This window comes from Caretta caretta, chromosome 2, assembly GCF_965140235.1.
Source record: "Caretta caretta isolate rCarCar2 chromosome 2, rCarCar1.hap1, whole genome shotgun sequence".
In the NCBI taxonomy this organism is placed as follows: domain Eukaryota; kingdom Metazoa; phylum Chordata; order Testudines; family Cheloniidae; genus Caretta; species Caretta caretta.
This window is the reverse complement of record NC_134207.1, coordinates 32,775,652-32,803,187: the sequence shown is the minus strand read 5'-3', so window position 1 is coordinate 32,803,187 and position 27,536 is coordinate 32,775,652. Positions and strand designations below refer to the sequence as shown.

Below are 27,536 nucleotides of genomic sequence, written 5' to 3'. Positions count from 1 at the left end.
CAGTATAGTGTGTGTGTGTGTGTGTGTGTGTTTTCTCCTGTGGGACAATTTGTGATGACAGCTTATTGCTGTGATATGATCTAGATGAAAACTGGGAGTGTTTAGGGGGTGGAGGGACTGTATAGCCTTAGTGACCAAACCATTGTGAAGCAAAATGTTTGTGGAGTAACGTATAAGATAGGGCTTTCTGCAGGTTTCAAAAGTTGGGACAGTTTTCATTGCATCCATTCTGATGGGACAAGTACTCTGAGAACCCTGCAGAGCACAAGATAAGTGTTACCCTCCTCAGGGACATATAGGAAATCAGAATGTAATAATGTGTGTTTTGTTGCAAATTGTTTGTATAGCGCTGAGGAATACACAAAATGACAACTGCCACCAGATAGCAGAACGGCAAAACAGTGTAAAGGCATAGGAATTCTGATGGGCATGACTGAACTTCCTCCCTTTGCCTCCCCATACTTGTTCTCACCTGTCCTTACACTGTGATTGCTCCTTGAAAAGCAGTGATGCTGAAATCTGGTAGTATTGGATTGGTACAGTCCCATGCATTGTGATAGCTAGCTGGCAATCTCTGTCAGTGCAGGGAAAGGACTCTGTCTTCCCCCTCTCTTTCCCTGTCTTCCGCCTCCCCTCCCCTCACTCTGCTCTGCTCTGCAGAGAGAGAAAGCTCTGATCTCTAGTTGCATTCATTCTCATGAGTGTCTCAGACGGACTACAAAGAACGAGCTTTTTATCCTGTACTAATGAAACAGAATCCGAGAGGGATCTACCTGTCTGGTAATTGAACTTGTGAAGAAAAAAGCCCAGGAGTCTTGAAGTGAAGGTGGCTTGTTTGGGGACTGTAACCTTATGGAGACTGTGCGATAGGGCTCTTCATCATCCACTCTCTACTGTGCTTAACATTTTTACAGGGGGAAAAAGAGGAAATGTGCTGACAGCAATTGCCCAGCAGAAGCAGCTTCAAACTGGTGAAGATGGAGAACAGCACAGGGGATGAACAGAACCAAACAGGGCTGCTACCAAGCCAAGAGGTGATCAGTATTGACTACCAAGTAGTTACCATTCTCTTGGTTCTCCTCATCTGTGGACTGGGCATAGTGGGCAATATCATGGTGGTGCTGGTGGTCCTCAGGACCAAACACATGAGGACGCCCACTAACTGCTACCTGGTGAGTCTGGCTGTGGCTGATCTCACGGTGCTGGTGGCTGCAGGACTTCCCAACATCACCGAGAGCCTGTATGGATCCTGGGTCTATGGCTACGTGGGATGTCTCTGCATTACGTATCTCCAATACCTAGGCATCAATGCTTCTTCTTGTTCCATCACCGCCTTCACTGTTGAGAGATATATTGCCATCTGCCACCCAATCAAAGCCCAATTCCTATGTACTTTCTCAAGAGCCAAAAAGATCATTATTTTTGTCTGGGCTTTCACCTCCATATATTGTACCCTCTGGTTTTTCCTGCTAGATCTCAACACAGTAGTCTACAAAGATACCATCATTGTTTCTTGCGGCTACAAGGTGTCCAGGAGCTACTACTCCCCTATATATATGATGGACTTTGGTATATTTTATGTTGTGCCAATGATATTGGCCACTGTCCTCTATGGACTGATTGCCAGAATATTGTTCCTGAATCCCATCCTTTCAGATCCAAAAGAAAACCCTAAGACACAGAGAAACAACTCAACTCACCAAAACAAGACTATGAATTCCAAGATGACTAACAGGGGTTTCAATAGCACTATTGCTTCTAGAAGGCAGGTAGGAAATGTATTTAAATATGATATTCACACACATGTACTCTTTAGATTTTAAAACAAATGAAAAAGTACAGAGTTACAATACATGAAAAATGTTAAAAATGTGCTTTATCTCTTTTATTTAGATTAAGGCATACAAAAAACCCCTAAAATCTACCAGTTCAGGGCATGTGATTAGAGCATTTAATTAAGTAAACTGAATTTATTCCAGTCTCTACAAATGACTGCCTACTCCTACAGAAGGCATGTATTGAAAGACAGTCAAGTGTCTTATCATGACATGTCAAGAAATCAACTAGATACTGTCGAAAGGAAACGTTAAGAAAAATCTATTTTTCACCATATTACAGCTTGCTAAGAAGTCAGACAAATACACTATGATTCCAGAGTTATTTTTGTGATCTGCAGATAGGATACTAAACTGGAAGGCACGAGTCCTGTTTTAATCCCTGCTCTGTTAATGAATCACTATGTGACGTGAGAAGTTACTACCTTTTGTATCTCAGTTTCCCCTTCTGTGACAGAGATAAACATATTCTTGCTTTTGTAAAGATCCGTAGGTGGAAAATGCTGTACAAATGCTAATGACTATTATTATTTCCATCTCTCAGATAATTAACAATAGGTAAATATTTTGAATGTATTTGAGGCTTTAAATTTGAATAGATTTGATCATATTCATTATAAATTGATATATATGCTAAAATAGCACAAAGGTGTGTGTCTATACCAACCATCTTCATAACCATACACAATACTCAGCTGTCATGTACCATTTAGCACTTTTAGATCCCAATCCTGAAAGTGCAGAGCACTCCCATTGATCTTTCAGGATCACACCCACATCATGCTTTATATTTTCATATTAATGTGGGTACTCAATTCCTCCACACGGACCTGCTTTGATAAAAATTGTTTTCAGAAGCCTCATGCTTTCGAGTCTCAGTACGGACTAAAAGAGATGTTTCAGCAACCAACAGGTAACATAATTTCTGTAAAAAGAAAAGGAGTACTTGTGGTGTACTTCCACGGTATGCATCCGATGAAGTGAGCTGTAGCTCACGAAAGCTCATGCTCAAATAAATTGGTTAGTCTCTAAGGTGCCACAAGTACTCCTTTTCTTTTTGCGAATACAGACTAACACGGCTGTTACTCTGAAACCTGTCATAATTTCTGTAGGTATTATACCTGAAGTGGTCATCTTTTTTGAAATGCCCAATGCATCTGCATCCTTGTGGTGAGGGATAAGGCAACGAAACATGATAATTTTGAGTCAGATTTTCATAGTTCTTTGTGTAGACTGTTGATATTTAGTGAGGCTAGTTGTTTTTCCTGCTGTGGGACTGACATTCACCCCACAAGTTAATTGAGCTGGTTAGCAGAGAACCAACGTGTACAGATCTAGAGATCCCAGGTTAAGGCAAATACAAACTGTTCCTTCTATTTTGTTTTCTACATTTTCTACCTTCTGTTTTGTGGTTTGTAATTGTTCATACATATCTGTTTATGCTTGGTTATTTGGGTGAGAAATAGTGGAGCTATTCATCTATTAGTTAATATTTTTCTCTTCTTAACTAATTTTCAAGTTATCATCACAAAGGATAGATCCATGTGTTCATAAATGTGTGCTTTGTATTACTTAGCATCCTTTCAAAAAATTGAATAGTCTTTTTATTTAGCATTGCAGACAATGGCTCTTGCCATGTTCTAAAATTAAAATGACAATTTACAGCATATACAACATATATTTTCTGTTTTGTGAAGAGAGAGGACTTTTCATGGAGACCATCAACTTCTTGGATTATTTTTCAGTAAATCTAATGTTTGCAAGTAGTGCTGTATGTAGAGAGGAGACATGAAAGGGTGGCATTATTAGTAGTAGTAGTAGTAGTAATATTATTTATATTATGGTAGCATCCAAAATGTGCTTAGTGCTGCAAAATCATATGGGAAAACAGTCCCTATCCCAAAGGGTTTACAGTCTAAATAAAGTCCAAGATGCACCAAGGGAAAACTCCCACTGACATCAATGGGTATTACACCTACATAACTGAGGGCAGAATGGAGCTCTAAGGGTCAGATTCTGTTCTTGTTTATATCAGTATATCCTCATTCTCTTAATTGGTGTTGCACTGATGCAACAGAATAGAAATTGATCCCCAGGGTGCAAGCAGCAGGAAAAATGACTAAAAGTATGTAAAGTTAGGCAGCCTGCTCTCTGCTTTGGCCCTGAGTATGAGAGTTAGCACAAGTTAGAAACTGGCTGATAGAAAATGCAAATGGAACAATTTACAAGGCAGCCTGAATTGCATGCTCTTAGTTTGCATACTGGTCCATATGGTCCTGGATGTTCTTTCATGTCTGGAACCAGTGGTAAAAGACAACACTAATGGAGAAGACAAACCAGGAATGGAGAATATTTGGCGTGGGTCATTTTTTTTTTTTACCCTTTTTATGATGTAAAAAGGCCTGAAATGTTTTTACATTAGAAAATCTACCATATTTTTTCAGGAACACTATGAATGACTGGAGAACCAGAAATATCAAGCAAGTGAAACTGAATTATATGAGATGGGAAGTTAGTTTTTTCTCTCAGATGGCTTAAAACTCATTGAATTATGTTAATTTTAGTTAATACCTATTTAACTAAAATGCCTCACAGACAGGAGGGAGAAAATCTATTTGTTAAAGATTTAACAAATCTATTGTTAAAGAATTCTAAAAATCTATTTGTTAAAGAATTAACAAATCCAGGAAGTTTTTGGAAAGCGTAGGGGACAATTTCCTGGCACAAGTGCTAGAGGAGCCAACTAGGGGGGGCGCTTTTCTTGACCTGCTGCTCACAAACCGGGTAGAATTAGTGGGGGAAGCAAAAGTGGATGGGAATCTGGGAGGCAGTGACCATGAGTTGGTTGAGTTCAGGATCCTGACGCAGGGAAGAAAGGTAAGCAGCAGGATACGGACCCTGGACTTCAGGAAAGCAGACTTCGACTCCCTCAGGGAACGGATGGCCAGGATCCCCTGGGGGACTAACTTGAAGGGGAAAGGAGTCCAGGAGAGCTGGCTGTATTTCAAGGAATCCCTGTTGAGGTTACAGGGACAAACCAACCCAATGAGTCGAAAGAATAGTAAATATGGCAGGCGACCAGCTTGGCTTAATGGTGAAATCCTAGTGGATCTTAAACATAAAAAAGAAGCTTACAAGAAGTGGAAGCTTGGACATATGACTAGGGAAGAGTATAAAAATATTGCTCGGGCATGTAGGAATGATATCAGGAGGGCCAAATCACACCTGGAGCTGCAGCTAGCCAGAGATGTTAAGAGTAACAAGAAGGGTTTCTTCAGGTATGTTGGCAACAAGAAGAAAGCCAAGGAAAGTGTGGGCCCCTTACTGAATGAGGGAGGCAACCTAGTGACAGAGGATGTGGAAAAAGCTAATGTGCTCAATGCTTTTTTTGCCTCTGTCTTCACTAACAAGGTCAGCTCCCAGACTGCTGCGCTGGGCATCACAAAATGGGGAAGAGATGGCCAGCCCTCTGTGGAGATAGAGGTGGTTAGGGACTATTTAGAAACGCTGGATGTGCACAAGTCCATGGGGCCGGACGAGTTGCATCCGAGAGTGCTGAAGGAATTGGCGGCTGTGATTGCAGAGCCATTGGCCATTATCTTTGAAAACTCGTGGCGAACCGGGGAAGTCCCGGATGACTGGAAAAAGGCTAATGTAGTGCCAATCTTTAAAAAAGGGAAGAAGGAGGATCCTGGGAACTACAGGCCAGTCAGCCTCACCTCAGTCCCTGGAAAAATCATGGAGCAGGTCCTCAAAGAATCAATTCTGAAGCACTTGCATGAGAGGAAAGTGATCAGGAACAGCCAGCATGGATTCACCAAGGGAAGGTCATGCCTGACTAATCTAATCGCCTTTTATGATGAGATTACTGGTTCTGTGGATGAAGGGAAAGCAGTGGATGTATTGTTTCTTGACTTTAGCAAAGCTTTTGACACGGTCTCCCACAGTATTCTTGTCAGCAAGTTAAGGAAGTATGGGCTGGATGAATGCACTATAAGGTGGGTAGAAAGCTGGCTAGATTGTCGGGCTCAACGGGTAGTGATCAATGGCTCCATGTCTAGTTGGCAGCCGGTATCAAGTGGAGTGCCCCAAGGGTCGGTCCTGGGGCCAGTTTTGTTCAATATCTTCATAAATGATCTGGAGGATGGTGTGGATTGCACTCTCAGCAAATTTGCGGATGATACTAAACTGGGAGGAGTGGTAGATACGCTGGAGGGCAGGGATAGGATACAGAGGGACCTAGACAAATTGGAGGATTGGGCCAAAAGAAATCTGATGAGGTTCAATAAGGATAAGTGCAGGGTCCTGCACTTAGGACGGAAGAACCCAATGCACAGCTACAGACTAGGGACCGAATGGCTAGGCAGCAGTTCTGCGGAAAAGGACCTAGGGGTGACAGTGGACGAGAAGTTGGATATGAGTCAGCAGTGTGCCCTTGTTGCCAAGAAGGCCAATGGCATTTTGGGATGTATAAGTAGGGGCATAGCAAGCAGATCGAGGGACGTGATCGTTCCCCTCTATTCGACGTTGGTGAGGCCTCATCTGGAGTACTGTGTCCAGTTTTGGGCCCCACACTACAAGAAGGATGTGGATAAATTGGAGAGAGTCCAGCGAAGGGCAACAAAAATGATTAGGGGTCTGGAACACATGACTTATGAGGAGAGGCTGAGGGAGCTGGGATTGTTTAGCCTGCAGAAGAGAAGAATGAGGGGGGATTTGATAGCTGCTTTCAACTACCTGAAAGGGGGTTCCAAAGAGGATGGCTCTAGACTGTTCTCAATGGTAGCAGATGACAGAACGAGGAGTAATGGTCTCAAGTTGCAGTGGGGGAGGTTTAGATTGGATATTAGGAAAAACTTTTTCACTAAGAGGGTGGTGGAACACTGGAATGGGTTACCTAGGGAGGTGGTAGAATCTCCTTCCTTAGAGGTTTTTAAGGTCAGGCTTGACAAAGCCCTGGCTGGGATGATTTAACTGGGAATTGGTCCTGCTTCGAGCAGGGGGTTGGACTAGATGACCTTCTGGGGTCCCTTCCAACCCTGATATTCTATGATTCTATGATTCTAACACTCCAATATGTATAATTAAAAGTGTGGAGAAAGCCTCCAAGTCACATCTCTGCATCCTCCAAGGAGTTCTCCAGCAAAACTAGAGAAGAACAGATTTGATATTCCTGATAATTCTAAGGTAAAGAGAAGCCAAAAAAGCCTCCTATTTTTGAAAATTTTTCGGGCCTTCTTGATACAGTCCAAAGGAGGGAGAAAGGCACAAAACCAGCTTTTTTCCCCTCTTTGGGCCATCTTTAAAGTATCTCCATTTGAAGAGCATTTTCATTTGACTATTAGGTAAAGCCCATCTCGGGTAGACATTCATTTTTTGCTGCTCTTGCGTAGTTGCTTAAGATAAATTTTCAGTGCAATTATGAATACAGTTTAATAGAACTATTATATATCTTCCTATATTAATATGGTTTGCCAAATTCTTCTCTTAGGACACATCCAAAGAGGATTAAGATACCACAAACTAAGGCCACTTACTCCTGAATGAGAACATTCATATGGGGATTGAACATATTTCAACTAATCCACATTAACTTCACATTTTCAGTAGGGCTGTTAATTAATTGCAGTTAACACAAGCAATTAACTCAAAACAAATTAACTCGATTTCAAAAATAAATTGTGATTAATCACAGTTTTAATCACACTGTTAAACAAAAATACCATTTATTTAAATATTTTTGGGTGTTTTCTACATTTTCAAAAATATCGATTTCAATTACAACACAGAATATAAAGTGTATAGGGCTCACTTTATATTTTTATAGTGCAAATCTTTGTAATAAAAAATAATATAAACAAGAGTTTTTTCAATTCATCTCATAAAATGCACTCTCTTAATCATGGAAGTGCAAGTTACAAACATAGAATTATTTTTATATAACTGCACTCAAAAACAAAACAATGTAAAACTTTAGAGCCTACAAGTCCACTCAGTCCTATTTCTCATTCAGCCATTCCCTAAGAGAAACAAGTTTGTTTACATTCATGGGAGATAATCCTGCCCACTTCTTATTTACAATGTCACCTGAAAGTGAGAACAGGCATTCGCATGGCACTGTTGTAGCTGGTGTTGCGAGGCATTTATGTGCCAGATACGGTAAACATTCATATGCCCCTTCAGGCTTTGACCACCATTCCAGAGAACATGCTTCCATGCTGATGCCATTCATTAAAAAAAATGTGTTAATTAAATTTGTGACTGAACTCCTTGGGGGAGATTTGTATGTCTCCTGCTTTGTGGTTTTACCCGCATTCTGCCATATATTTCGTGTGATGTCTGTCTCGGATGACAACCCAGCACCTATTGTTCGTTTTAAGAACACTTTCACAGCAGATTTGACAAAACGCAAAGGTACCAATGTGAGATTTCTAAAGATAGCTACAGAACTTGACCCAAGGTTTAAGAATCTGAAGTACCTTCCAAAATCTGAGAGGGATAAGGTGTGGAACATGCTGTCAGAAGCCTTAAAAAAGCAACACTCCGGTGCAGAAACTACAAAACCTGAAACACCAAGAAGAAAAATCAACTTTCTGTTGGTGTCAGATGACCAAAATGAATGTGCATCAGTCGGCACTGCTTTGGATCATTATCGATCAGAACCCGTCATCAGCATGGGAGCACGTCCTCTGGAATGGTGGTCAAAGCATGAAGGGGCATACGTAGGTATGCCACTCGATACAGGGAAGAGACCTGCAGTGGAAGACGGTGCAAATTTGACATTTTCCCTTTTCAGAGCAGAATCACAGTTTGGCCTCAATCCTGCAAGGTTCTGAGCACTCTAATTTTGATCCAACAAAGAATTTAAGCATGTGCTCAACTTTAAGCATAGGCTTAGCCGCAATGATTTTTATAGACTTTGTAAGATTCATCTGGTATCTAATGAAGGGGGTGATGTTGATATCAGATGGGGTTTCAGAAATACTTAGCAAAAGAAAATGGTGTAGCTAATCAGCTGAACCAATGCATTCCACATTTAGGTAAGCAATAAGGTGTGAGGAGATTTGGGCACAGCTAGTGCCTGGAGAAAGGTTCCAGTGATAATGGAAACTGACTTAATGACAATTGTTTATATAGTGTTCTGCAGTTCTACTGTTAAATAGACTGATTTTGGAGAAATTGCACAAGTCGCCAAGAGTGAAGTCATATCACTTTGGAAGTAAGATGGCCATGCAGACTGTAAGTGCACTCAAGCACAATCTGAGCAGGAGAAAATGGAACAGAATGATCCTGTTGCACACTACTGTTTCAGGAAACCAATCAGTTCTCATTACCATACTAAATGGCACTGTGGGTCAGAAAACAGAAGTGTCCAAATCACTCCAGTTGATCATGTCAACTTTACAGCTTTAACTGGAAGTAAGATCAAGAAGATTAAAAGACTGAGTGTCTTGGCAAGTCTGCCTTTTGAAGCCAGATAGCCCAGAAGGTCAAAGATGGATCTTTGAAGATTTTTGATATATGGAGTGAAATCCTTTTGTCATTGAAGTTAATGGGAGTTTAGCTACTAACTTCAGTGGGACCAGGATTTCACCCCAGTGTCTCTTCAAAGTACTATGCAATCCAATGTGATATCACAGGTTGTGGATAAATATGCAGCTTTTCAAGCTTCCAGCACAAACTGAGAATGAGGCTTCAGTATCACAAACACCACCAACAGAAAAACAAGAAACAAATTAGAAGAAAGACACCCGGATCTTCTAGATAAAGAGGGGAATATTGAGTAAAAGAAGAGAGATTATATTACCTCAGTATTTGGTACTGATACAACCACTGCTGGAATAGTGTGTCTAGTCTGGTGTCCACAGTTCAAGAAGGATGTTGATAAATTGGAGAAATTTCAGAGAAGAGCCATGACAATGATTAAACGTAGAGTCAAGTTGCTCAATCTATTTATCTTACTAAAGAGATTATTAAGGGACACTTATCAGAGTCTAAAAATAGAGGGAATGGAAATTTGATAATAATGGGTTCTTCAATCCAACAAACAAAGGTAAAATCAAATGGTATATTCAGACTAGAAATAAGGTACACATTTTTAACAGTGAGGGTAATTAACCACTGGAACAATTTACCAACAACTGTGGAATAGTCTCCATCACTGTATATTTTTACATCAATACTGGACTTTTTTTTTCTGAAAGACATGCTCTAGTTTAACCATAGCTATTGGACCTAAAATTGGAATTAATTCAGGAAATTCTGTGGCCAACTGTATAATTAGGCCTATAAATTTACCATAATTGTGAGTTCAACATAAAAAGTGAGTATAAGTTCATGTCACAATAACCCATAACAACAAACATTGATATTATAAATTATTGTGACATCTTATGAATAAATATTGATAGAAAAATGTACAAAAGGGAGACAGACTGAATAGTCTAAACAAAAAGGCCAACTGATAAAATTCAAGGACTACGTTATGTCCATGCCTGGTAAACAAGAACAGGGTGAGACTGAAAATCAGTGAACCAAAACTGGTATTTTGGATATTAGGCCTAAATGAACATAAGTGATCTCCCTCCTGCCATCCATCTCCACCCTCTGACAAACAGAGGCTAGGGACTCCATTCCTCACCCATCCTGGCTAATAGCCATTAATGGACTTAACCTCCATGAATTTATCTAGTTCTCTGTTAAACCCTGTTATAGTCCTAGCCTTCACAACCTCCTCAGGCAAGGAGTTCCACAGGTTGACTATGTGCTGTGTGAAAAAGAACTTCCTTTTATTTGTTTTAAACCTGATGCCCATTAATTTCATTTGATGGCCCCTAGTTTTTATATTATGGGAACAAGTAAATAACTTTTTCTTATTCACTTTCTCCACACCACTCATGATTTTATATACCTCTATCATATCCCCCCTTAGTCGCCTCTTTTCCAAGCTGAAAAGTCCTAGCTTCTTTAATCTCTCCTCATATGGGACCCGTTCCAAACCCCTAATCATTTTAGTTGACCTTCTCTGAACCTTTTCTAATGCCAATATATCTTTTTTGAGATGAGGAGACCACATCTGTACGCAGTATTCAAGATGTGGGCATACCATGGATTTATATAAGGGCAATAAAATATTCTCTGTCTTATTCTCTCTCTCTCTTTTTTAATGATTCCCAACATCCTGTTTGCTTTTTTGACTGCCGCTGTGCACTGCATGGATGTCTTCAGAGAACTATCCACGATGACCCCAAGATCTCTTTCCTGATCAGTTGTAGCTAAATTAGCTCCCATCATATTGTATGTATAGTTGGGGTTGTTTTTTCCAATGTGCATTACTTTACATTTATCCACATTAAATTTCGTTTTCCATTTTGTTGCCCAATCACTTAGTTTTGTGAGATCTTTTTGAAGTTCTTCACAGTCTGCTTTGGTTTTAACTAGCTTGAGCAGTTTAGTATCATCTGCAAATTTTGCCACCTCACTGTTTACCCCTTTCTCCAGATCATTTATGAATAAGTTGAATAGGATTGGTCCTGGGACTGACCCTTGGGGAACACCACTAGTTACCCCTCTCCAGTCTGAAAATCTACCATTTATCCCTACCCTTTGTTCCCTGTCTTTTAACCAGTTCTCAATCCATGAAAGGATCTTCCCTCTTATCCCATGACAACTTAATTTACCTAAGAGCCTTTGGTGAGGGACCTTGTCGAAGGCTTTCTGGAAATCTAAATACACTATGTCCACTGAATCCCCCTTGTCCATATGTTTGTTGACCCCTTCAAAGAACTCTAATAGATTAGTAAGACAGAAACCATGTTGACTTTTGCCCAACAATTTATGTTCTTCTATGTGTCTGACAATTTTATTCTTTACTACTGTCTCAACTAATTTGCCCAGTTCTGACGTTAGACTTACCGGTCTGTAATTGCCGGGATCACCGCTAGAGCTCTTTTTAAATATTGGCGTTACATTAGCTCTCTTCCAGTCATTGGGTACAGAAGTTGATTTAAAGGACAGGTTACAAACCATAGTTAATAGTTCCGCAATTTCACATTTGCGTTCTTTCAAAACACTTGGGTCATCTGGTCCCAGTGTCTTGTTACTCTTAAATTTATCAATTAATTCCAAAACCTCCTCTAACGACACTTCAATCTGTGACAATTCCTCAGATTTGTCACCTACGAAGGACGACTCAGGTTTGGGAATCTCCCTAACATCCTCAGCCGTGAAGACTGAAGCAAAAAATTCATTTAGTTTCTTCGCAATGACTTTATCATTTTTAAGTGCTCCTGTTGTATCTTGATCGTCCAGGGGCCCCACTGGTTGTTTAGCAGACTTCCTGCTTCTGATGTACTTAAACATTTAGCCAAAAACTCAAAAGGTAATGACAATCTGTTCTTCAAACTCCTATTTGGCTTTTCTTATTACATTTTTACACTTAATTAGGCAGTGTTTATGCTCCTTTCTATTTACCACACTAGGATTTGACTTCGACTTTTTAAAAGATGCCTTTTATTTTCACTGCTTCTTTTACATGGTTGTTAAGCCGTGGTGGCTCTTTTTTAGTTCTTCTACTGTTTTTTTAATTTGGGGTATACATTTAAGTTGGGCTTCTATTATGGTATCTTTGAAAAGTGTCCTTGCAGCTTGCAGGGATTTCACTCTAGTCACTGTACCTTTTAATTTCTGTTTAACTAAGCTTCTCATTTTTCCATAGCTCCCCTTTCTGAAATTAAATGCCACAGTGTTAGGCTGCTGAGGTGTTCTTCCCATCACAGGAATGTTAAATGTTGTTATATTATGGTCACTATTTCCAAGCAGTCCTGTTATAGTTACCTCCTGGACCAGATCCTGCGCTCCACTCAGGACTAAATTGAGAATTGCCTCTCCCCTTGTGGGTTCCTGTACCAGCTGCTCCAAGAAGTAATTATTTAAAGTATCAAGAAATTTTGTCATCCTGAGGTGACATGTACCCAGTCAATATGGGGATAATTGAAATCCCACACTATTATTGAGTTCTTTATTTTGGTAGCCTCTCTAATCTCCCTTAGCATTTCATAGTCACTATCACTATCCTGGTCAGGTGGTCGATAATAGATCCCTACTGTTCTATTCTTATAAGAGCATGGAATTACTATCCATAGAGATTCTATGGAACATGTGGATTCATTTAAGATTTTTACTTCATTTGATTCTACATTTTCTTTCACATATAGTGCCACTCCCCCCGCCCCCCAACCTGTTCTGTCCTTCCAATATATTTTGTACCCCAGAATGTTTGTGTCCCATTGATTGTCTTCACTCCACCAGGTTTCTGTGATGCCTATTATATCAATATCCTCCTTTAACATGAGGCACTCTAGGTTCACCCATCTTATTATTTAGACTTCTAGTATTTGTGTACAAGCACTTTTAAAACTTGTCACTGTTTATTTGTCTGCCCTTTTCTGATGTGTCAGATTCTTTATGTGAATGTTTTGTCTGATCTGGCCCATACTTTATCCTCTTCCATCCTCTCCTCCTGACTAAAACCTAGAGAGTCTCTATCAATAGACTCTCCTCTAAGAGAAGTCTGTCGGATCCATGTGCTCCTCTGCAGCAATGGGCTTTCCCCCATGGACAAATGGTGGACAAAATAATGAGGATGGGCTATTCTGCCCATCACTCACTTTTGCAGTCCTTAAACAGACTTTGAGGAAAAAAATTGGCTACTGGAGCAAGCTTCACCATCAAGGCTTCCACCCCCAACATCACCTGGGACCTTGAATCTTCTTCTTCCTAATCCTGAGAGATGTCCTGACCAGACCAGGCCAGAGAGAGGGAACCAGATGACATCACTGCCTCTACCAGCTCTATGTGAATCCCAAACACCACCTGGAATGGAAACTTTGCCTCCCTCCCCTCCCATGTGTCTGTTTCCTTCCCTTCCTTATTTCTTCTCTTTCCTATCTCTCTTCTTTTTACTTCTGTCTAACAAGAATCTGTTTTAGCCAACCAAGATTTTTTTGTAACACTGCTGTAAGACTGTGACCAGAAAGCGGCAAATAAAGCAGTGCCCTAAACTGTAAAAGTTAAGTTTCAGAGTAGCAGCTGTGTTAGTCTGTATTTGCAAAAAGAAAAGGAGTACTTGTGGCACCTTAGAGACTAACAAATTTATCTGAGTGTAAGCTTTCGTGAGCATCCGATGCAGTGAGCTCTAAGATGCCACAAGTACTCCTTTTCTTTTTGTAAAAGTTAAATTATAAGACTCTCAACTGGATACGTTACCATCAACACCCATAAGTAAAAAAACAACACTTATAAGTATATTTAAATATGTACATCTGGAATATATGGGCTTCTAGCCAGATAGGAGAAAACATATACCTCAGGCAATGAGACTGCATATTTTCTACATAATGAAAAATCTGATCACAAGAGGCAAGAAAAGTATACATCCTATTTCTTTAAACAAAGACACAAAAAACAGCACAACTAAAAATACAATATTAGTGTCAATAGGAGAGTTACAGAAGTAACTTTCAGTCCTCCTGCAGAGTCAATAAAAATTTATATCCCACACGCCTACATCGTCACCCTAGGAGCAATGAAATTATATACTGTGAATATCTTGTATAATCGTAGGAGTTTTAGTACCATTGTCCTATTGCCACAGCTACCCTGAGAAAGCGTGTAAAGTGCAACAGCATCAATGAGCAGGGAAAGGGAAAATCCATTAATTTGTCAGCAAGATGCAACTGCATTTTTTCAACAAGAGATGGCAACATACAAAGAAGCACTTTAAAAGACGACATTCCTAGTTCACCAGAAAGAGTCCCCACTCTACCCATTTCCCACATACACAGTGGCCGTAATTCTATATTGATTTACGCATTGTTTTGTTTTTACTGCCCCCATTTTTCACTTTTATTTTTTATTGGCTTTACTTCAATTTTTTGGGATTCCCTCAAGGGAGAGTTTTTCATTGCCATTCTTTCTAAGCAAACTTACTTAAGTAATAAAATCTTACATGACAGACACACCCTATTATCTGTGGGTGAACACTTTTCAGAAAATGATCACTCCACATCTGACCTCTCAGTCCTCATCCTCAAAGGCAATCTGCGCAACACCTTCAATAGGTGAGCCTGGGAATTTAAATTCATAACTTTGCTAGATACTACAAATCATGGACTCAATAAAGGCACTGGATTTATGGCTCATTACAATCTGTAACCTACTAACCATCTTTTGTCCTACAACCGTGAGGTGTTAACTGCCCCTTCACCTTAAAAGGTCTTTTGCAACATGTGTTAATCTGTTTCACCATGTATTTACCTGTGACAGCCTGGATATGTCTGCACTTCAATAAAACACCCACTGTTGGCCCACATCAGCTAACTCGGGTTCGTGGGGCTTGGGTTGTAGAGCTATAAAATTGCCGTGTAGACATTTGGGCTCATGCTGAGCCATCCAGGGTCCCAAAGCATGTGTGTTTTATTGCAGTGTAGACATACCCTCTGAGTACATTTTCCAGACCTGAGGAAGAGCTCTATGTAAACTCAGAAGCTTCTCTCTTTCACCAACAGAAGTTGGTCCTATAAAAGATATTACCTCACCCACCTTGTCTAAGTGAAAAAAGCGAGTTTTTCTAAGATTATTATGTTCTAAGGGTAACCCGCAATTTTAAGGCAATCATTAAGAGTTTCAGAATATTATGTATCAATCATTTGGTCAGAACTTATGTCTGAATTAATTGTTTTTATTAGAAACAAATCTAAAATCAGACTTCTTTGTATTAAATGTGGCTAACTGCTATTACGCAATAGTCGTCATTAAAGTAGGTAGGTTGGTTTCAGTTACAATATGTCAGAAACAATCAGTGCTAGAAGTAGGTGCTCCATAGCATTGAAGGGAGGATGGGAGTGCCTTTCCTTCCAAGGGAGTAGACACTTGTTTCTAACTATGGTTGTTGCAAAGACTCAGACCTAAAATAATATGTTTAATGGGGATTAATTGGATATTAATTGAATAATATGAATGTTAGCCATAAGGACTCATCCATCTCTTATGAAAGTTCAGGAGAGTTTGGATCCATGAATTTGGGTCAGCCCATTATAGTGGTAAGGAGATAGGGACAAGTTGCAAAATTCTAACCAAGAGCCAGACATTGATCTGAACATCACCAATTCAGGGTTTTTCACATATAGAGTTTTAGGTTGGGTCCATCATGAACATATAATACAAATTTTATATGCACATCCCTACAAAGCACTGAGTACTGATTTTCTACTTTTTCACTGTATATCTTTGTGTTTTCCATAGGTTACCAAGATGCTGGCTGTGGTTGTGATCCTGTTTGCATTTTTATGGATGCCCTATAGGACACTGGTTGTTGTAAACTCCTTTCTCTCCAACCCTTTCCAAGAAAATTGGTTCCTATTATTTTGTAGAATCTGCATTTATCTAAACAGTGCCATCAACCCCGTGATTTACAATCTCATGTCCCAGAAATTCAGAGCGTCCTTCAAGAAACTCTGCAATTGCCAGCAGAAGCAGTCAGAGAAACCTGCCAGTTACAGTGTGGCCCTAAACTACAGTGCCATCAAGGAGTCTGATCACTTCAGCACTGAACTAGAAGACATTACTGTCACCAACACCTATCTGTCCCCAACAAAAGTGTCCTTTGATGATACGTGTTTATCCTCTGAGGTAACATTTAGCAGAAATTAATACATTGTGTATATTTAGTATATAAGGAACCAGATTACAAAAACCCTCATCTGGTGTAAATCAGCACAACTCCATTTACTTCAATGGAGCTACATTAATTTATACCAGCTGAGGATCTGGGCCCAAGAAATTTCTTGTGAAGATATACAAGGAGAGTTAAAAACACATTTGTACCTGCAGAAAGCAGAAAAATAGAATACTTTACCCTACTCCATTAGCATATGGTATTCTTTACCTTTAAGAACTATTCTGAACGTTCTTTTTGCAGATTTAAAACTAAAATTCACATTAAAAGTGTGAAATATGCAAATAGTTTGCAGTCCAAAATTTCAACTATTGCTCAATTTTGTGAATTTACCATTAATGACTTCCTCAACTACTTTCTCATTTTTGAGGCATTTTTCCTGAATTTTTTCAGTTTGATACGTTTCACAAATTTGTTCTTAGATATCATGAAACTTCCTAATTTTGTTAAACAAAAAGGTAGTTTTTGTTTATTTGATAAAAATTACCCTTGCTAAGAGTTGGGATTTTTTTGTTGCTGTTTTCCACCAAAACAACAAACATCAAAGTTATCACAACACATTTTATATGGCAAATTCTTTTGGACAGTTCTGCAGCAATTGCCAATTATCTACAAAGTATCTGCTAGTGAACAGATGCTGCCTTTATACCTTTGACAGCTGTCTAGTCCTTAAAAAATATTGGAAATCAAACTTTTGCACAAATAAAAGAAGAAGAGAAGCATTAGTTTTTCCCAGAAGCATACAGTGCTATGCTTTTAAAGCACTGGATTTACCAGAATGACAGTCAACACTGCATTGGTTGAGTGGGAATCAAATCACCTTCTCCCTACCAAACGAATTGGAGTAAAATTCCTTACTCCTACACACTTGGCCAAAAAGCCCAGTCATGCAAGGTACTGAGCTCCCTCAGTACTCATTGATGGAATGCAGCTATGGGAGTTCAAGGCACTCAACAGCTCACAGGAGGTGCACACCATCTTTTAGGATCAAGCCATAAGTCAGTGTCATCTGTTGGTGGAAGGCTGTGCATTTCACTCCTTCTGTGGTCAGAAAATGGGGCAATGGTGCAGCCCATCCATGGCTGTTATTCCAACCATTGGAATAGGGCTGCAAGCCTTATGTACTTCATATGAGTGCACTGGAGATATCATGATCGTTTTATTGTGACCCCAGTGCTTCTGACTATGTCCTGCCCCAAAATTCCCATCCATGGAGACTTATGCACAGCTGGCATGGGTCCAGCTCCTCTGCATGAAAGAGGTGTGGCATTCTCTTGTGGGCCCACTCTGCAACCACTTACACACCGTCCCGACACATATCCGTAACTAAGTTCCACAATTTAGGGGTAAACTATGCTTTCCTCATCTACCACACCTACACACATATAGCTGGCACAACCCAGGAGGTGCTAATTTCCCAAACACCCACATAAAATAGAGCTCTGAATAATTGATTTGGTTCACTGACAATTCTGAAAAATAAAAAAGTATCCTTTTGGCACAACCCAAAACCAACATTTTTCAAAATTCTCAGTGAATCAAAGTTAAAGAACAATTGTTTTGGGTCAAATGAAATGTTGACCCAAATTAAACATTTCATTTTGATCTCAAGTTGTTTTTTACTTTAAAAAAAATAAAATGGAAGGAAATTTCTAAATTAAAAGTAATCTTCAATAAAAAAATTCAGAACATTTCAAAAATGTCAAAAATGAAACATTTTGATTTCTTTGGATTTTTGTTTTGTTTGCCTTTTTTCCAACATGAACAATTTGGAGATAACCAGCAAGAATTAGTGAAATATTTTGGTGTCACTTAAGCTACATTGTTTGCTGACAAGAAGTTTTGGCCAAAAAAATTTACCTGGCTCTAATGGTGCCTAATGTTACTGGCTTTGTGATGGCTTTTCGTGCAGTATGACTGAAATAGTGTCATGGTCTCATTTACTCCTCTGATCTCACAACAGATGATCCACAGAGTAACTATTTTTTCCATGTCCTTTTACAGGTGATGTGAGAATGAAGAAAGATGTTTCTCTTTCCATACCGCTTCTTCTCTTAATTTCAGGCCTAAGGATTTTGCCATTCTGGATCACTCTGGTCTTCATTAATATTTTGATGCAATATTTACGACAGCCTGTGTTAAACCGAGAGTTGTTTCTGCTTACAGAACCCAGGAGCTGCTGTACATCTCTACACACCAGTTTTCTTGCTTTAAGCAAAAGCAGGCTCATGGGGCCGGAGAAAACATGCTATGGGCATGATTCATCCAATTACCTTAGTGTGTGTATAAGTTTAGCATGAGAGTTGACTTCAGTGGGATGACAGATTTGCTTAGTGTTACATGTATGCTGAATTGTGGCCTAAGTTCTCATGCTCTCTTTTAAAAGGTCAGGCACACTTTAGCACTGATTTTGAAGTCTTTACTCAGGCAAAATTCCCATTTGACATCGTGAATCATCAATTCAGAGTTCAATGGACGTTTTTGCCTAAGCAGAGACTTCAGGATCAGGCTCTGTTTATGCTGATCTATCAAATATAGCAAGAAGTTTGCAAATGTATTTTCTCTGCCAGTGAAATCAAACTAAACCTGATGTCCATCTGACAAAAGTAGGCTGATCTGACTGACATTTCTAAAAGTGCAATGTTTCCATGCTCAAAACTGCAAGGCAATGAATGCCTCCTGAAAGGTGCTGAATTGAGAGCACTCATCACTTTTCCTAGAGCGCTCAGTCAGAATCTCACAGGCTATTTGACTCACTATTTTTTTAAAGAAACAATCTTGGGTCAAAGGTTAGAGAACAGTCAGAGCCATTGCTGGTTACAGTTATTGTCTGGCATGGACTCCCTAATTTCAGATTAGAGTGAATCTAATTGTAAGATCATGACACACTTTAATGAATAGATTTCTGATGGTAAAGAGCATGAAATCCATTTTCTTACTTTTCATAGCATGAAATAGGAAAAACATTCAATAAATTCACAGCTGGGAATAAACAAGAAAACAAAATCTGTATAAAGCTTTTCAAAGTCTTATATTTTAATCAGCTGGTATACAGACACACTACTTGCCATACAAGTGTCTACTCATACTCAATCCTATGGATACCTGCTCTGTACTCAAAAGTACTGGAGCAGACTTACATGTTCTGCTAGTTAATTTTAACTTGGCTCAACAGCAAGTCTCTCTCAGATCGCTACAAGTGGATTGAAGCTTCCATATTGATAATGCCTAGCACTGGCTGAGAAAAAGGAGAAAAAATGATAAAAAAAGTTCAAACTTTGTCCTATTTTCTCTCAACATTTAAAGTTTGAAATTTCAAAATATTTCAAGATTTTTCCAAAAATTTAATTTAAAAAAATCTTCAATATTGTAGGTTCTTCTTAAAACTCTTCCTTAAGTGCAGTCATTTTTTTTTAAATGGAGAATGATGAGTCTTTTCAGTCTGACTTACCTTATTAGTGGGCTTGGAAGAATTAGATTTTTTAATCGGTAAATGTTGGTGTCACAGGGTCACTCACCACACTGGCACCTCCTGCTGGGCATTTTGGGAATTAGCTCAGTCCCAGCAGGTGTGGCCTTAGTTGGTGGTGGCTCTCTCATCCTCACCTCTGCCTGCAGAGCCATTACGGCTCCTTCCTCTCGGCATCTGCTTTGTGGCACAGCCCTCCAGCCGTGTCACCATCCCATTTCTCCCCCTTCCGGGGGACTCCTTGAACAAGAGTCTTGCCACTCCTTGCAGCAGCTTGGCAGTCCAAGGCCTTGCTGCTCCTTCAGCAGCTAGTGGGGGGTGGGCCCAGCCCCACCTACTACTCTGGGCCCCATCCCAGGGACCCTGCAAAACAGCAGCTTCCTGCTGCCTCTTCCTTCCAGCTCACTGTCTCTATTTCCTGGGTCACTTCCCCACAGCCTCAGTTCCTTCTGCTCTGGCTCCAGTTCCTTTGCCCTCTTCCCAGGGCCTTGAGCCTGTAAGTCCTGGCAGCCTGCCAGGAGCCCTCTAGGAAGCCAGTCTTCTCCCTAGGGCTCCCTGCAGCAGACTCCCTCAATCTGCAGCTTCCTTTTATATATGGGCCAACCAGGCCCTGATTGGCTGGTCCAGCCGCTGCCCTACTTGTCTGCAGCTGCCACCCTAATTTGGCTGTTTCCCCTGCAGCCCCTCCTTTCACTGCCTGCCGCTCAGCCTCCCTAGGCTGGTTTTAACCCTCTCATGGCCAGTGCAGGGCAGGTGCCCTGTCACAGTAGGTAAACATCGATTTCACCACACACATACAAACCAATGGAAAAATATTTCCATCACTAATCATCAAAATTTACAGATAGGCAAAAGCAGAAAAATTCTGCTTGAGAACTTAGAGTTTGATTTCAGGATATTTACTTTGTAAATTATGATGTGTGATATTGACAATTTGTGTTTTAACCATTATAAAGCTTTACGTTTTTAAATCCCAGCATCTACAGCCATTAAATAAATTATTGGCTGACCCCGCCATTGTGTGACACACACTCCAATTTGCCACAAGTGTGAAAATTTCAATGGATAAAAACAGGAAAAAATGCACAAACCCCATAATTTTGTACAACTGTGAAAATTTAAATTGATAAAAAATAAAAAAAATCCTTTAAAATGAACATTTATATTGTCCATCAAAACTGTACAAAAATAAAAATTGAATTCTGCCCATCTCACTAATCAACACAGGCCACCCTGCATATTTAACATTCTCTCTATTGAAATGCCCCCATCACTTTGGTATCTCAGCACATAGGGAATCAAGTGAAAGGGAGTGTTCAGCATCATTAGGGTACTTTGGAAATAACATGGAAAAAAATTCAAAATAGGCCACACAAAAATCAAACAAGAAAGCTCAGCAGAAGCTCAATGGTCAGAACAGGAGAAAACAAGTTTTCCTCTGTAGAGTACTAGGTGATTATATCTCATGACAAAAACCTTTTTAAGATTTAATACTGTATAGTGAAGATGTTCAATATGAACAATTTTTTCCCTCCAGGTTTGAAAATACAATTTCAGCTCTCTACTATTTCATTTTTCAACATAAGTGATGGCCTTAAACTATGGGTATCTGACTACAAGAGAAATTAAAAGGAATAGCCACCTGAGTAAGTTTCACAAATGACATAATAAAATAAGATTTTCTGGGCAATCTTACATAGGCATTTATGTTTATTCAGCAGAGATGAAAAATATAAATGCAATTTTATAGTGCTATGCCATCAAAAAAATTCCAACTAGGCAAAACCAAGTGTATGGTAAAATCAAAACTGCAGAACTGGATTCATAGGTTATTCCTGAACCATAATAATAATAGTATGTGTTGGAGGTATGATGGATAGGAAAAGATAAAGTAGTGGATAACATCCTTTTGTTATATGTAATGTCAGGCTCTTTTTCACACATCCCTCTATACAGGTCCAATAAATAAAATAAAAGAGAAATTGAGTGGACATGATAGGACCGGTGAATCTGCTGAAACAGAAACTAGTCTGCTTAACTGTCAAGATTATTATTACTATATTAGACTGAAAGCCCATTGTGCTAAGCACTGTACAAATGCACAGGAAGATCATAACATTTGAAACAAAGTGAGTGTGATAATCAGTAGGACAGAAGATTGGAGGGAGGAGGAACATAATAACAATAATAAGTTCATCATTAGCTATTCTCACAAGTTGTCATCTGAAAGTTTTTTGAAAACAAAATCAGCTATCCCCAAGTGCCCCACAACCTAGCTACCATCAGCTAACAAATAACAACTGAAGGCCCTTAATCTGCAAAATAATTATGCAGATGCTTAGTCCAATGCACTGTGACCTATTGAGTTTAAGTGCATCAGGTTAAGCATGTACAGGTTTGTGCAACTGTAGCCTAAATATTTTTCCAGATTCCTGAGAATATGCTGAACTACCTTTGTGTTATTTCTATGAAGCCAATCCTGTGTGTATGTAACACATAACCCTTATCACATGGCTTCAAGTGTGAAAATAAGAACATAAGAATGCCCATACTCGTTCAGACCAATGGTCCATCTAGGCCAGTATCTCGTCTTCCAAGTGCTAGCCTCTCTTTCTAAAAGTACAGTTTTAGATTGCTTGTGGTAATTATAAATATTTAAGGGCAGATCTCTCCCCCTCATCTCCCAATCCCTGAAGTCAATAAGAATGCTCACAATAGTAGCCTCTCCACATAATAGAAAATATGTGCAGGATCAGCCCTAAATGCTTGCTGTCCTTGCTAGAAACATGTATTAGTATACTGAACTATTTTAAAAAATTAAATTAATATGATTTTTAATTTAATAATAAACATGAAGTCCCTCTAGTGGACATTTAAGTGGTTATATAAAGCTCCAACAATTCATGTTGACTTCAAGCCTTATTAGTCTTATTGTACTTCTAACAAAATCTTAAATAGACTTTTTTATACAATGCTATCTCTATTAGATGGGAAATGATATTACAGTGCATAGTGAAACAAGCATTAACAGTATAGATCAGTGGAATTATAGACTAGTCTGCCTAACTTCGATATCTGGAAAGACACTGAAACAAATTACTAAACAATCAATTTGTAAGCACCATAGGATAATAGGGTTATAAGGAATAGCCAGCATGGATTTGTCAAGCGCAAATCATGCCAAACCAACCTAATTTCCTTCTTTGACTATATATCTTCATTTTAGTAAGGCTTTTGACAAAGTCCCACATGACATTGTCATAAGCAAATGTGGTCTAGCTGGAATTATTATAAGGTAGATGTACAACTGGTTGAAAGACCATACTCAAAGAGAAGTTATCGATAGTTCGCTGTCAAACTGAGAAGGCATTTCTAGTGGAATCCTGCAGGGGCCAATCCTGGGTCTGGTACCATTCAATATTTTAATTTGTGACCTGGATAATGGAGTGGAGAGGAAGCTTATCAATTTTGTGGATGACTCAAGCTAAGAGGGGTTGCAAGCACTTTAGAGGGCAGGATTAAAATTCAAAATGACTTTGACATATTAAAGAACTGGACTGAAATCAACAAGAATTAGGAAGTTAAATCAAAGGCACAACTGAAAAATACATATAACCCCCAAATCCTTTTCAGCAGTACTATCACCTAACTGCTTAGGATCTGAGGGTTATAGTGGATCACAAATTGAATATGAGCCAACAATGTGATGCAGCTGCTAAAAAGGCTAATATTATTCTGGGGTGCATTAACAGGACTGTCATATGCAACACTTGGGTGGTAATTATCCTACTCCACTCGGCAGTAGTGAGGCCTCAGCGGGGGGGAGGGATAGCTCAGTGGTTTGAGCATTGGCCTGCTAAACCCAGGATTGTGAGTTCAATCCTTGAGGGGGCCATTTAGGGATCTGGGGCAAAAATTGGGGATTGGCTCTGCTTTGAGCAGGGGGTTGGACTAGATGATCTCCTGAGGTCCCTTCCAACCCTGATATTCTATTCTATATTGTGTCCAATTCTGGGCACTACTCTTTAGGAAAGATCTGGATAAATTGGAAAGAGTCCAGATGACAGCATCAAAAATGATAAACGTTTAGAAAACCTGACCTATGAGGAAAGGTTAAAAAAAGAACTAGGCATGTTTAGAATTGGGAAAAGAAGATTGAGTAGGGACCTGCTAACTGTCTTCAGATATGTTAAGGGCTGTTATAATTGTTGTACATGTCCACTAAAGGTCGGACAAGAAGTAAAGGGCTTAATCTGCAGCAATGGAGATTTAGGTTAGATATTAGGAAAAGCTTTCTAATTATAAGGATAGTTAAGCTCTCGAACAGGCTTCCAAGGGAGATTGTGGAATCCCCCCCTCATGGGAGGTTTTTAAGAACAAATTAGACAAACACCCATCGGGGATGAGCTCCTTCCAAGCAGGAGGCTGAACTTGAAGCTCTCTCAAGAGCCTTCCAGCTCTATATTTCTATGGATCTATGATTATGCTGAAAAATGATGGTGCAGGAGTCACAGGGACAGAGAAATTGAGTGACTGGATAAGTCAAATAAGGAACAGAGAGGAAGATGTGTATTTTATTAGCATGGTTAATCTATCCCTGGTATAACACCAGTGAAACCGATGTTACACCCAGGATGAATTTGACTGGTAGTATTTGCCATACTATATCAGGCAATTTGTGCATCAACTTCAATATCCCGCCACTAGCCTTGACTTTACTTTAGAGGAGGCTGGGGGTGGGAAACCCCACAGTACAGCTACATACTTGTGCAGTGCTTTCTGCTGGGAGAAATCTTCCTTTGTGACTCATGCAATGACAAGCTTATGTTCTCCTGAAGAAGAATATTTTATTTCTCTGTATTGCAATATGAATACTTGAAAATATTGTTGTTGGTCTGAAATATATCCCATTCCTTTAGTTCTTGCCAGAGGTTGCAATGAGAGCTAGAAGTGGGTTTTAAAATCTGTTATAAAAGTCAACAAACCGAAGAAAAACAAACCACATACAACTACATTAAAGTTATGTTATTGTATGAGAAGTGAGCATATTGAGAGCGGAGCTAAACATTCTTGAGTCACTCTGAGCCAAATTGTGCTTTTATTTTTTGCTGCTTTCAGGGCCTTGATTTCACTGGAATAACTCTGGATTTACACCAGAGCACAAATTTGGCCCTTAATTTACACTTTTGCGAAAAACTGAATATCATTGTTTTTTGCCCATATTTCCATGTTCTGTGGGTTCAAATTAGGCCCACATCTTAATGGTGTATCAAAAAAGCCTCTAAATTTGCACCCACAATTTTGCATGCAAAATCATTTGGGCCTGCAATAAACAAAAACAACAAATCATTTGCATGCCTAAAATCTCTTTTGCAGACAGAAATGATTACACATGTAAAACTGTGGGCACAAGTGATTTTACACACATTATGTGTGCACTTCAGATACCGTTTTAGAAAATATGGCCCTTTGTTTTAGATTCATTTGTTGTGATTAAATATAGATATGTACGCATTATTCATTAACTGTATTTTAATGTTATATGCATTACAATTAACCATTTAGAAATTGTGCCCCATCTCATTCTAACTATTGTAACTTATCAATTTATTTCTTTGCAATTTTGTTTATAACACTGATCTGCTTTTTTCATCCTTGTACAGATTACAAGGATAGAGATACATGACACATGGAGAGGCTGAGGGAACTGGGATTGTTTAGTCTGCAGAAGAGAAGAATGAGGGGGGATTTGATAGCTGCTTTCAACTACCTGAAAGAGGGTTCCAAAGAGGATGGAGCTAGACTGTTCTCAGTGGTAGCTGATGACAGAACAAGGAGTAATGGTCTCAAGTTGCAGTGGGGGAGGTTTAGGTTGGATATTAGGAAAAACTTTTTCCCTAGGAGGGTGATGAAACACTGGAATGCGTTACCTAGGGAGGTGGTGGAATCTCCTTCCTTAGATATTTTTAAGGTCAGGCTTGACAAAACCCTGGCTGGAATGATTTAGTTGGGGATTGATCCTGCTTTGACCAGGGAGTTGAACTAGATGACCTCCTGAGGTCCCTTCCAACCCTGATATTCTATGATTCTATACTGTCTGTTTCATTTATACAGTTGTTTGAGTATAATCTCAATAATAGTACTACAGCAAAACTTGTCTGCTTGAACTGGAAGAGACTAGATGTCATTACCAAATGGAGTAGTGAACTATTTATTTTCAAATATTATTGCTTAGCAAGTTACTTAGCTTATGTTTACAACATTCAGTTTGGAAATGATGTCTTGAATGATAGTAATGTTGCAATATCTATCTCAGTGAATTCTCAGTGAATGAAATTCATATAAAAAGAAGATTGGATTAGTGCATTGATATTTAGACATATAATTTTAAACCATGATGGTTGGCATATTAGATACAGCTCCGGCACCTAATCTCTGGAAGTACGGTCTGTATGCAAATTGAAGTTCTTATACAGATTTTACTGGAGAGCAAATAAAATACCCTGCAATTTAGTACAATTTTCTTTACACACAAGTATTCTCAGAACAGAAAAAGAATTAGTGTAGCTTTTTCAGGTCAGAGTTAAGGTTAGCGCAAAGCAGTTCCGATTTATTCTAAAAGGGTCTGATCAAGCTCCCATTAAAATCAATGGCATATTGATCCTACTGACTTCAGCCATCCAGGTTCAAAGCCTAATACAACTGACTGAAGGACTGGTTCTGAGGGTCACTAAGTACCAGTAACTCCTATTGCACAGCACCTACTGGGATCAGTCCTTTAGCCTTTACAAGCATAAAAGAGATCCTGATCAATTTTAAAAAACACATACATAAAAAAACAGGCCTGAACTTTACCACTATGGAACAAACTAATTATTTCAACAGTGCATAAATATTTGAAGTAAAAGTTGCTGTGAATTTTAACAATACTGTATGTGCTTCTTTATTTTCTGAATAGTGTATGAATTCTATTATGTATTTGTATTATTTGTTACAAATTGTGGTGAAATTGCAAAATGATCATTGACTGTTTTGTCACATCTGCAAAAACTCAAATAGTTGTGTTACACACTTTTTTCACAACTTACTGTTTTCTAAGGGGCCTTCAACTAGCTCTGGGTAATCCTAATGCATCAAAGTAAGCTGAATTGGACCAGTCCAAATCATCAGGATGCCAGATTCACTTGATATGGGAGTGGATTGTTGGAAACCTACATATTTATTTGGATGGTTCAAAGACTGAAGCTATGGAAAGACCCGATTTTGTCTCCCACCCAGCTTAGTATTGATCTCATTCTGTTACTGCCTGTGGCTCATAAGGAAGTTATGAATAAAATCCAGAAATTCATCAGTGCTGAAGTCGAAAAATGTGTTGCTGATTTGTGTAGTCATTCTAATGAATTTGTTAAAAAAAACCCATCTTTTATTCTTCGATATGTGCCACTGTAAAGATTCTTTGTGACAGGGATTTTTTGTCACATCTCCAATAAAGTGT

The 27,536-nt window shown here is 39.2% G+C and overlaps 1 protein-coding gene across 2 annotated transcripts; it reads left to right on the top strand.

The window, feature by feature from the left end:
• The first annotated feature begins 629 nt into the window (after positions 1 to 629).
• On the top strand, positions 630 to 27,536 carry TRHR (thyrotropin releasing hormone receptor). Of its 2 annotated transcripts, XM_048841495.2 has the most exons (3): positions 630 to 1,769; positions 16,140 to 16,526; positions 18,577 to 27,536. In XM_048841495.2, exons 1-3 carry the CDS (start codon positions 978 to 980, stop codon positions 18,583 to 18,585), a joined length of 1,188 nt encoding a protein of 395 aa, XP_048697452.1. In that variant the 5' UTR covers positions 630 to 977; the 3' UTR covers positions 18,586 to 27,536. The 2 variants fall into 2 exon arrangements, with proteins under 2 accessions (XP_048697452.1, XP_048697451.1); XM_048841494.2 differs by lacking the exon at positions 18,577 to 27,536 and having other exon boundaries at positions 16,140 to 16,715.